Source organism: Triplophysa dalaica, chromosome 12 (assembly GCF_015846415.1).
Source record: "Triplophysa dalaica isolate WHDGS20190420 chromosome 12, ASM1584641v1, whole genome shotgun sequence".
NCBI lineage: Eukaryota > Metazoa > Chordata > Actinopteri > Cypriniformes > Nemacheilidae > Triplophysa > Triplophysa dalaica.
In genome coordinates, this window is record NC_079553.1 from 1,145,545 (window position 1) to 1,157,744 (window position 12,200).

At 39.7% G+C, this 12,200-nt stretch overlaps 1 protein-coding gene across 4 annotated transcripts in view; it reads left to right on the plus strand.

Moving 5' to 3' along the window:
• rbms3 (RNA binding motif, single stranded interacting protein) overlaps positions 1-12,200 on the plus strand; it is a 182,846-nt gene that overhangs the window by 68,541 nt on the left and 102,105 nt on the right. For all 4 annotated transcript variants that reach the window (XM_056761605.1, XM_056761606.1, XM_056761603.1 and 1 more), the window contains one exon: positions 11,318-11,475. In XM_056761605.1, coding sequence (XP_056617583.1) covers positions 11,345-11,475 — 131 coding nt within the window. In that variant the 5' untranslated portion in view covers positions 11,318-11,344. The remainder of the gene's footprint in view (positions 1-11,317; positions 11,476-12,200) is intronic.

Sequence of the window (12,200 nt, forward strand, 5' to 3'; positions counted from 1 at the left end):
GATTGAATGTGTTTGCTATATTAAGTTTTGCAGTCTCATATGTATGTGAAAAAACATTTTAGTAATGCGTTGAACAACCCTGTGAGTCAATGAATACAGAATGAATCTGACAGCTACAGTGTCTTGCGAGGACACTAAACCCTCTGCTGTAGTCCTGAAATAGAATAAATATATCAGATCAAAAACACTAAACTCTATCCATAATGCACCATTAAAGCATCTCTCGATGGATGGGAACGTTCCACATGCCTAGGGCATCAAATTACAGCAGAGAAAATGCTCACATAACGTCTGGCCTAAAGCGTCTCTCATCCCCTTTAATGCAAGAAAAAAAAGTTTTTTGACCTTTCATGGTAATTTGAGCCGGCTTTTAAATCATTCCCAGCTCGCCGTACGACTTGATCGGGATCAGGCCAGCGAGTGTCCGTGTTCCCCTCTTCCTCTGTTATTGATCAAATCGGGCTCCGGCGTTTAGTGAACCGATGAAGGACCAGGTATGAAAATTGATGAACGGCCGCTTCCGTGTCACTCGTATTCAGTGACCGTTTGAAGGAATATAATACTCGGTCCACGTACGGGCTATCTCTCTCCATCTCTGTGTCAGCATTGAGCTTAGCTGAGGTTTCTGTAACGCACGAGAGGGTGACATTGAAACATGGATCGGTTCCTTTTTATCTTTTATTTATTTATTTACGTATAAATGAGCATGGAAGTGCAAGGCTGTGCGGAGGCCTCGCCGTATAGATCACATTTGGAGACCACACGCACACGCTCGCTCTTTTCTAACGTGATGTGACAACATTTGATGATGTGTGACTAGTGGAGTGCAGAGCTGATGACTCAATGTGGCGGGAGGCACAAGGACATGTGGCGTGCAAGACTCTTTATCATCTGTTTATGTGTGTGTGTGTTTTGCTAGAGCGACTATAAAGAGAGACCGAGAACAGCAATGATCAATTCAGTCCAATTCACAAACGTAAATGGAAAGGTCAACCGTACCGTAAAAAAAATGTTTTTTTCACCATACAGATAGCTCAGTTGTCACTATATGGTGGTTTAAATAACCATGTGAGGTATTGAAAGCATTTATTGTATTGTTTAAGCACGATTTTCAGAATCGTCACATCCATGACGGTCAACACTCCTTATAAATGGGAACACGGAAATGAAAATATAATCAATATATTGTGTTCTATTAAGAGCCATCCCTTCTCAATTTGTTAGGCATTATTATATCTGGTTTGTGCATTTAATTCAAATTTGGGAAAACTGAAACAGGAAGTGCTATTGCACCAGTGTTTATGTAAGTGTATCAGATTTTTACACAATAACAGTATTATCACGATATATATTGAATTAAAAAGAAGACTTGTTTTCTGCAGGCAGGAAGAGATAACCGCTTGTAACCATCGTCGTTGTCTAAACCAGTGCTAATTATGTGCAATATTATAATTCGTATAGTATTAAAACAAAATACTTTTAATATCACGCTTGGTGTCAATACTGATATATTGTGATATAGTTTACGTCTCGCAAAACCGTCTTATTTCTGCATGCGTGTGATATAAGTATATACTTTATTTGAACCCCACTATATAAAAAGGTTTAGTAAAATGATCAGTTCTGTTCCTTGATTCTGATTGGCTGAGCTGAGTTCTAAGCAGTTATTAAATACCCTGATATATAAAGGCTGACCGCTTTAATTAGCCTAAATATAATTTTATTTTATGTTATTTTATGAAACTTTGCTACAGATGGATTAACTGTTATATAAAAGCGATAAGCCCCGTGAAGCAGTGTGTTACAGTGCATTTTATAACGGCTGAGGGCGTTGTGTCACGACGTGAGGCAGAGCACTGCTTCTTTGGGCTTATTGCTTTAGTAAGTGCCAGCTTCATATTCGTGTACCATAATATTTGAATTGTAATATTATTATATACTATCATGGTGTCCGAAAAACACTTTTGCCATTGCTTACAACATCATGCTATATGTTGGTACTTTATTTTTGATTATTTTGAAACTTATGCAGTCATCCTGTGATCTCTTACAAGGTTATTGAAACAAACTAAAATGTTTCACTGCGATAAATTAGTGATTTCGATTGATTTAGTTTATTGAATGAATCCCTCCAGCCTGACAGTTCACCATCTCAGTGCCGAATAAAGCAATGATATAATTCAGCTGCTCTCCATCAAATTACCCCAACTTGGACGTGACCCCTAAACCCACCCAGCTGTCATGTGACGGCAATTAACAGTCACTGCTTCTCAAATAGCCTGGAGGGAAGAAATCTTCGGAGGGAGAGCCTTGAATGGCTCTTGTCTGTCGTTCAGGAAACCCTTCTGCAAAAGATGAAGGAATTTTAATGAAGGCTCAGGAAGTCTTCTTAAGCTAGATGAATTGTGAGTGACTCTCCACAAAAAGAGTCGAGCTCATTGACTTCCTCCGTCATGGTTTCGCTTCTACGTGCACGCCTGAGAGTCCCTCGACTCATACCTGCATTCTCTTCATGGGAAACTCTTTCCGTTTTAACTCTAATGTGATTTATAAATCAAATTGGAGCTTGATTACATCGCCGCCGTAATTGGCATAAAGACGGAGCTGAGAGTCGGCCTGCAAAATTACATTTTAAAAAATGAATCCGCAGACTGAGGTGCCAGACGTTTGGAATAAGTGTTTTTGAACCACGACACCGCTCTGGCGCGGCTTTAATGAATTTGACAAACCGAAAAGCAATCACGAGCTGCTAGCTCAATGCTTTGAACACAGACGCATCTAATTGATTGATAAGACCTCAGGATGCCCGCCTCTTTGTTGCCGGGGCAACGGGGGTTGGCTGACTGTCGCCGTCCGCACGGCTCTCTGAACGGCCCGGTCCGGCAAGCGAGCGGCATGTTCGGATGTTAATTTCAGCGGGAAGATTGCGAGAGGAGAAAATGCTATCAGACTGTTTCTCGTGACAATCAAGAGGAAGTCATTGTCGGATTAAAATGGACTGCTGCGGATTTGCGGGCTTCCATCTTCCGTTCATATGCAAATGAGCGCGCTCTGATTGTTTCCTCCTATTTGAATGTGCGCCGCTTGCCCCCAGGGGCCGGAGATTTCCAGGGTCACGGAGAGACGGGGCATTTAAATGGAGAGAAATCCTAACGTGCTGTACGAATGAACTCAGAATTTCCCCTAGACTTCAGATGTCCTTTGTTACTCCGTATTTTTTTTACGTTTCTCATCCGTTCTGATTAAGTCCAACTATTCGTTTACTTTTTCCATACGTGCCTGCGTAGTTAAACCTTGACCTCGGCGAGGAAAGAGGCGGAGTGCTTATTGAATATATTTAAGAGAAATTAGCATAGATCTACATAATAAGGAGGTGGTGATGATTATTCATGCGCCGCAAATACTTGAGAGGTCGGACAATTCCGGTGAATAATCCTTTACGGTTATTAAAGCGCGGCCGCAGATGTGAACGCGTCCCATGCGCAAACGTCATATGTGGCGTGGGTGGAGAAGTTTGATTGCAAACTGAGTGTAAACCTTTGCTTGCCGCGCCGTCGTGACAGAGGAAGATGTTGTTAGTACTGTCTGGGCGAATGTTTGTGTAACTCCTTCATGACATTAACGGTGCGTGGGCCTGACGTTAACAAGCTGGAGTGTGGTTGGGTGTCTGGTGCAGCGTGTTTTTCTCTAAATTAAAGCCAACTTATTTGTACTCCGAGTTCTGCCAGGAGAAAGTTATGGAGCGGTGCTCTGGTATCTGTTTTGTCTGTGTGTGGTCTGATTCACTTTGTAGTTGTTTTGAAGGTCAAAGACGCGAGTAAGTGTGGTGAGAACGTTTTGTGGAGAGGACTGAACTTCATCATGACTTGTACTGTTGACACCCGGCTTCTTCATACATTATTTAATGTGGACATTGCTCTCTGCTTTTTTTTCGTAGTCTAATGTGAATTTAACACGCACTTTTAGACGGTTATATTACTTTAACTATAATACCTGGGTTTGAGCTTGTTATCTAATATTTTCATCTAAAAATGATACAAACTCGATTACAAAATTTTAACATGTTTTTTTTCTTCCAATAAACTGCATTCCATATTAATCTACAGATACTGTAACTGCTCTCTAAAAACTGCTCTATTCAAGTTTTATTTCATAGTCAAGGAGCTGTCAATCCAAATCTCACTGTAGCCAATGAAAGTAAAGCGCCCTTAAAGCCCGCCCACATGTGAGGTTTGAGCTAGAAAGACGAATGTAAACTCGAGAAGCATAAACAGAATGATTCCTAAACCAAAGGAATTTTTGCTATTGAGTTTATTGTTTTCATTATGAGAGTGTTTTTTCCTTTTTCTCATTGCTTATTTTTTGTATCAAATTGAAAATGTAAGAAATGTACAAAACAGAAATGTAAGATCGTTTTTATATATATCGTCATGAGGAGAAAAAAATAATCTTAAAAATTACCCCTTCAGATTGACGCCTGTGTGTTTGACCAGTTCAACTCCTTCCGCCTGCTTTTGTTTGAGCATGAAGCCGAGTGTTTCTGTATGCAAATCACTTGTTTCGTCAGCATCCCTCTTGTAACGATTGCTTTTCACGTCTCTAGAAGAAGACCAGCCATTTATTTCATAAGAAATTTTGCAATTCTAAAAAGCTTTAATGCATTATGTTATCGACTATGAGCTTTTAATGGCAGGAGCACTCAATGCCCACATGCACAGAGGGCTTAGAGATCTCTCTCTCTCTCTCTCACACCCTCTCTCTCTCACACTCTCTCTCTCTCTCTCTCTCTGTCTCTCTCTCTCTCTCTCTGTCTCTCTGTCTCTCTGTCTCTCTCTGTCTCTCTCTCTCTGTCTCTCTCTCTTTTTCTCTTCAAGAAATCTTCCTCCTACCTTTGCTGCAGTAACTCTGATGTATAGATCTTCTTGAGAGCTTAATGGGCTAATGCGTGTGGTAATATATTTCTGGGTCAGAAAGACTCCTATGTTTATGTGCGCTGGGTGTGTGTATACTGTAGTGTAATCATAGGGTCTTCCTCATGCTGTCCGGATGCGAGGGATCTCAAACCCTTTCCCTAAATAGCCGGCATTCTTTCCCTCGCCCCAAGAGGCCCCGGGGGTAGAGTTGAGTAAGGGAGAGCAGTGCTCGCTGTGTCCTGCTCTCGTCCCTGTGATGCTAGGGTCACGGCGTGTACTATTGATCACCATCGTCAGCAGCGAGGTTGAGAACACGTGTGTGTGCTGGGAATACAGTCCGCGGGAGAAACCGAATTGTTATGGATACTGTAACTCCGGGAGAAAAAAATTATTGTGTGATGTGATGCAGCGTAGATGCGGTGTTATGGAGGATATTTACTGCATTGTGCAGACGTGATCTGGTCTTGTAGCGTAAGCATGGTTTTCTTGGCGAATTAAACTATAGATTGTTGTGGAAATGTGCATTATACAAATGCATAGAAACAGTCATCGGAGCCAAAGCTTAAACCATATTGTTTCTGAAAGTGTGAAAAGTTTTTGTTAAAAAATGACGGCAGATCACATATGGCGCATCGCATGCGACGTTTCTGCATATGTGGTGTAGCTTCGCACGTTTCCGATGCGGAGAGAATATTGTGTATGCATGCGCACGAGCCGCTCACGCTCTTGTAGATTTCCACAGCCTCAGCATAATCACAGTTGGTGGAGGCACGGGTTAACTTCACATACTCGGCAGGCAGCGCAAGAAAGCTGACCTGAAAGAGGTCAATCTCTCTCTCCGATGAACAGCGGAGGAGAAATAATGAGAGAGGCAGACGGACACACGAAGGGAGGTGGGAGGAGAGGAGACTCGGCCGTTCCAAACCCATTTTCGAGGGCTCTCCAGGAAGTACTAATTGTTTGGTGACTGGAGGACTCTTTAGGGAAATGAAGGCTATCTGGGCGTGCAGAGAAGAGATAATGTGTGCGCACATCACTCACCCTTTAATAAAGAGCAGAGCCCGGCTGCGCACCGGCCAACCCTGGGCGGGAGAGAGGGAGGGATGGATTAGCCGTAGTAGAAGAGGGGGGAGGAGACAGTTTATACAAACCAGGCTGCGGAAGAAGAGGGGGTCGGATGGACAGATTACAGTCATTAGATTGGTGGAAGACGGGAATGAGAGATGTGTCACGCAAGGGCGAAATCATTTAATTAGCAGACAATAACGTTTTCCTCTCTGAGAGAGTATAGAAGTGCAACTGAATTCATAATATTGCGAAAAAACTCTGTTTGGACACTTGTTTGAAGCTGTAGACGGGAAATTATGGAGGGGGTAAGGGGTGGAACTGAGAAAATCTAATTCAAAGCGATGATGACGCTGTATAAGCATCACAGCACTGGGTTTTAAATTTTCTACGTATCAACATTTATGGTTCTTTGATATTTTGTTTGCATAGTATATTTTCCAAGCTTTGTGAATATAGCGATTATTTAAATGCAGTTTTTGACCGCTTTGTTTCCTAGAGACCGTGCCTGTAGGGCGGTTTGACTCCCACACTGTGTCACCCCGTTGCAAGTCTGAGCGTAAAAAAAAATGTTTAATAGGAAATTTAAGTAGAATAGTTTTTCTCAATATGTTGTTTGCTTGGGTATTTGCTTAATTATTTTTATTGCTGTTTAGTCATATGTTGATGCATATACGATGCATTATATAAATATGTTTATTGATTATTAAATGTGTGTGTGCGTGTGTGTATATACGTGTATTCTTTAAGGAAATCCATTTTTATCCAACTTTTTACTATTTGCTTGACATTTTGCTTTAAACTTTATACTTTGCATCATGTTTTCTCTAATTAAGAGAAAAAGCTTTCACTACAGACACATCCACCTCAGAACCACTTTCCCCTATATTACAACTTAAATGTCATATTGGTATAACTTTATTCACATATTTTCTTTAAGACTAAACTTACAAATTACAATTTTATGATCCTATTACTGTGGTCTTGTCCTTTTTATTTTATTCTCAAGAAAGTAGCACTATATTCCTGTAATCTTGCCACTAAAGTGTGGTTGACGATTAATTGAATCAAAAGTTAAAATATGTGGATACAATTTTTTATCTGAATTGTCCAACATCATGCCACGGATCCATTGTACAATATCATTCAATACAAATTTACTCTCAGAAAAAAAGTTCAATGTTTTAAATTAGCTTTTATTTTTAGATCTTTAGTTTTTATGTTAGTTTTAGCAATTTTGGTATATTCTTTTGTCATTTTATAGTTTATATGTTTGTTTTTATGTTGCTATATAATATTGATCAATTTCTATTTATTTTTTTTATCATAATTTTAGTGCTTTAGACTTATTTTAATTTGTTTTTGAAGCAACATTTCAATTTTCCCTTCAGTTAAGTTTTTTGAGGCCCATAATTTTTAGGTCAATTTTTATTTAATTTCAATGAACAGAGAGGTTTTCAAAGTTTTAATTTGAGTAAACTAAAATAACCTTGCTGGGGTGGTACCCATAGGCGTTTGTACCCCTAACATGTAACTAAATTTAAAGGTTCACAATAGGTCCTTAGTGCCCATAGAGGTACAACATGTTATGTTTGCATGAAAAATGAACTAATCCAGTGAGGATAAAAGATACAATTCTGCACTGACAGTGTATTTTTAAATGTGGCATAGTCTCAAAAAAAAAACATGTATAGATATATTTATGCAGAACATAAGGCATCAATCCACAATTTAATGTCCCCATAGATAATTCTACAATGTATTTACTAAAACTGTGTATACGTTTACTATGGGACATTCAGTCAATAGGACTCTTTGCTGTAACTTACTGTTCTCAAACAATTGTGCATTACAAAAATAAACACTTTATGTGCCACAGGCGACATATGCGTAGCACATATAAACCAGGCAATCTGTCTCTTGAGTTAAACGTCTCCACTAAAGCTTTACGTAGTACAGGATGGAATTTGTTCATGTGTGTGTCTTCACAGACACCTAGAGAATGAGTGTGTGTGTGTGTGTTTGATTCCTGTTGAGAGTGTTGTAAAGGCAACATCATCTCTCCCCCTTTAATCTGCACCCGTCTGATGGCGAAGTGAACGTCTTTGACGTTTCAAAGGCTTCCCCCATCATGACTCCTGACACACTACACACCCGACGCGCTATCGCCGTGCCCCTGACAGCTGCACAAATTGGCTGAAAGAGGCGTCTGCGGCGAGGACTTTGATCAGCTGAGCTTTTGCTCTCTTGCGCTCTGTCTGCATCCGTCCCGGCGTCATGTTGCGAAGGCCGAGCTTGCGATCTGCAGAGGGGTGCTGGGACGGGTGGGTCTGATAAGCTGCTGCTCGCAGGGGAAGATTTTTGTTCGGTTGGATCATGCGTGTGTGTATGTTTGATTGCCTGGAGCCATGTCAGACATGAATATGGTATGTGTAGTTTCTGGGAACTGGGTGGACTTATTATATCCAGATTTCATGTAGGGATCTGGTGTACTAAGCCACGGTTATGTATGAATGTATGTGTGCGTTAGTGCTGGAGAATATTTGAAGAGTTTGGTTCGAAAATGAGAGAACTCCATTTTTCAAAAATCTTGTTTTTTATTGCGCATTCCCATTAAAATAAATCAAACTGCAGTTAGTTTGTTTTTATTCAAGCCATAATAACACAAAAAAATAGGGCCAACTAACACAATAAAACGCAATAAAAACATGATTTTTAGAATTATCTCATTTTGGAACCAAGTACCCAATTTCATTGCATTGTATCATCCAGGATTGACATGGTGTCTGTCCATGTGTTCTCTATACCACTGATTCTTGACAGCAACTTTTTTGATGTTTGAAATGAAATCTTGATGTAGGCTGAACTCATATCCCCATTACTTCTAAGTGCATTGGTCAGCAATATTTAATCATTCATATTTAATCATTCACTAAGCGTTTGCTCTTTCATATTTTAAGAGTTCTTGATTATGTGATTAAGTATAAGTTATATCTCAAATGTTTCTCTTAGAACCATTAAAGTAGAAATTACTGTAGAAACAATTTGGTTATTTGGTTTCGGGAGGTATTTGATGAGACATGACTCATGACAAGATCTCATTTAATCCATCTTTAAGTTCAATTGTAGACTTCAAGGAATTATTCACCCCAAAATGAAAATTCTGTCATCGTTCTCTCACCCTAAAGTTGTTTCAATCTTGTATACAGTTCTTTGTTCTTTATAACACAAAAGAAGATATGTGAAAGAATGTTGGGAAACGAAAACATTTTGGGGCACTATTGACCACTATGGTAGATTTTATCCTAGTCAATAGTGCCCCTGAACTGTTTGGTTACAAACATTCTTCCAAATATCTTTTTTTGTGCTCAGCAAATCAACCTTGAAACAACTTTTGGGCGAGTAAAGAGGACAGACTTGAACTGTTTTAAATGCGTTTTTTGAGATATTGAAACTCTAGAGGAGAGACGTGAGATTAAATCTCGGGAGAGAATCCTAGAAGCGAAAAATCTAATTTCTTTCAGTTGATGCTCATTGCTGTCAATATACGAAACTATTGAGATAAAAAACTGCTTATGTAAATACTACAGGATAACTTAAATAAAAAGTATGTTACTTTACTCTTAACTTTAAATGGTATTTTTTACATAAAATGTGTAATTCGTCACCACCTAGAATTGGTGCTTAATTTATTGTTCACGCAAGCTTGTCATTGTCACAGCCTGTCATATTCGTATTCTGTAAAATCCCCTACATTTTTAATCCCAACATAAGGTGTACGTTTCCATCTAAACTCGGTCAAACAAACGTCTGTTGTGACGGCACTTTGTCATCTCTCTCTTGTTCCCTGTCTGCGCGTTGTATTCCTGAGAACTCAATGGCTTCATTCATAACTGTAGCCTGAGGCGCAGGGGTGTGTGAAGTTTATGAATGCAGAATCTATTCAGCCCACGATAGGCCTGTCTGTCTGTCTGTCAGACCGTCTGTCTGTCTGTCTGGAGGAAATTGCAGGCTGTGTGGAAGTGCAGGTAATAGATTAATGCCAGGGGAGACTTCCCAGTGTACAGCATGCACAACTGACAGCCAATGATTATTGCAAACAGAGAGAGAGAGAGAGAGAGAGAGAGAGAGAGAGAGAGACCAAGTGGCAGACAGGCTCACACACATACAGCCCATCACATGCTGTAGACTTCACAAAGACAGCTCACACACAAATAATAGCTCTCGTGCTATAGTCTTACTGTTGAAGTGATGTTTCTATATCTGACTGTTGGATGCTAATCACGCATAATCTTTTGCAATAACTTGGCCACTAATTTAAGACAGCGTCATAACAACTAGTCTCCCTGACTAGCAATTAGTTAGAACCAATCAGTCTTACTTTTCATATTTCAATACGCCCAATCTACCTTTTTATGTAACTGATTTCAAGAAGGAATGATCAGTCTTGAAGAAAATAAATAGAAGACTAACGTCTATGACGGCCCCTGGTGACTTACTTGCGTGACTTGTTTTGTAAGATTGTACCCACACATTGGCCCACATTCACTTATAATTGTGTACAAGTTGCTGGACAGTTTGTTGTCATTTTTATTTATTTAAACATGTGAAATAAAGTGTTTGGGAAAATATGCACAGCTTTTGTGTCGAATTATATATAGCTGAGAGGAAAAAATGTATACATTTAAATTTAATCAGAAATTCTAAATGTAATGTGGCTATTCCTGTCGAGTGTCTGTTGAATTTAACAAAATCAAACCTCATGAGTGACAAAGTCATTCTTCAGTAAAGTAAAAGAATGACTGCATGAGATGACACGTGATAAAAATCCAGGTTATCACATACATGTTTTTCCTAAATTCATGTACAAATATTACTGTTTGTGTTCCTTAAATGTGAAGATGAATTTGTTTGCAGTGTTTGAGGTCTGAAAGAATACTGAACATCTTATCTCTTGTTTTGATTTTTTTCTCCAGTTTTTGTTTTTCTGCAAATAAATCTTTTTTTTTTGTGGCTGTATGACATCACTTAAGGCAGTGTTTCTCGATCAGGGTCTGAGGCTCACGTGGAGACCTTAATACTTGAAAGTATTTAAAATAAGACAAAACGAGCATTAAATAAGCTATATCAACAAACTAAATACAGACAATACCACTAATAGTGATACTTCGTACAATCTGGTCCTTTCTAGTTATGCCTAGAATATTTCTGGATAAAAATTGTTTTCACATATTGTTGTCTTATCTTCTTTCTAACAGGTGAGAGACTGTATATTACAGCAATCCTATAAAGATCAAAGAAATCGCAAATAACATGTACTTCTTCTGTTTGTCCTGCAGCAGTCATATGCCCCGCCCCCTCCCCCCATGGCTCCGCCCAGCCCCAGCACCAACAGCAGCAGCCACTGCGGAGCGGAGCAGCTCAGTAAAACCAACCTGTACATCCGGGGCCTTCCGCCTGGCACCACCGACCAGGACCTCATCAAGCTCTGCCAACCGTGAGTGTCGTTCCACAGCTGTCGCCGTCTGTCACTAACTCTGTCTCTTTGCTTAAGTATTATTGCCACTCTCTACATCGCACCGTATGTGAACAATCGCTCCGTACCAGTTTACAGTCACAAGAGTCTCCCGTATGCACCAGCATAGATATACAGTACATAAGCATTATCGCAATCATGTAAATGCAGGCACAGAAGGTCACGGAGGAATGATAAAGTCACAGTGTTTGTTTAGAGGAAGAATATGGGCCTGTAAATGGAGTCGGCATCATTAGTGGAGGGAGGTCATTATGAAACGCCGTAAGAGGACCAGGGGCAGCTTACCTAATCTTCTCTGATGACTCATTCAGATATCAATCCACGTTCTTGTGTGGGGGCTTAAAACCCTAGACGTTTATTTCTCTGTGATGACCGTTTGTGAATATATTTTAGTTTGCTTCTGTGGAGCGGGTTGTGGTTTCTATGTGACGTTTAATGCAGGGCGGGGTTTCAGAAGTTTCAGTCAATACCAGTTTTGATATGACAAAATATTTAATGGCAACTGATTATTATGCAGTACTACCAAACCTTGACACGGGAAAAATTATTTATTATACTGTATGTGAGCAAGTTTTACTGATTCGTTCCCACAGAATATTATCACATGAACATGTTTTTCATTTACTTGTTTTTGGTAAATCTTGCTCAAGTTTGATTTAATTCGTTCACTTGTTTTAGGTCAGTCA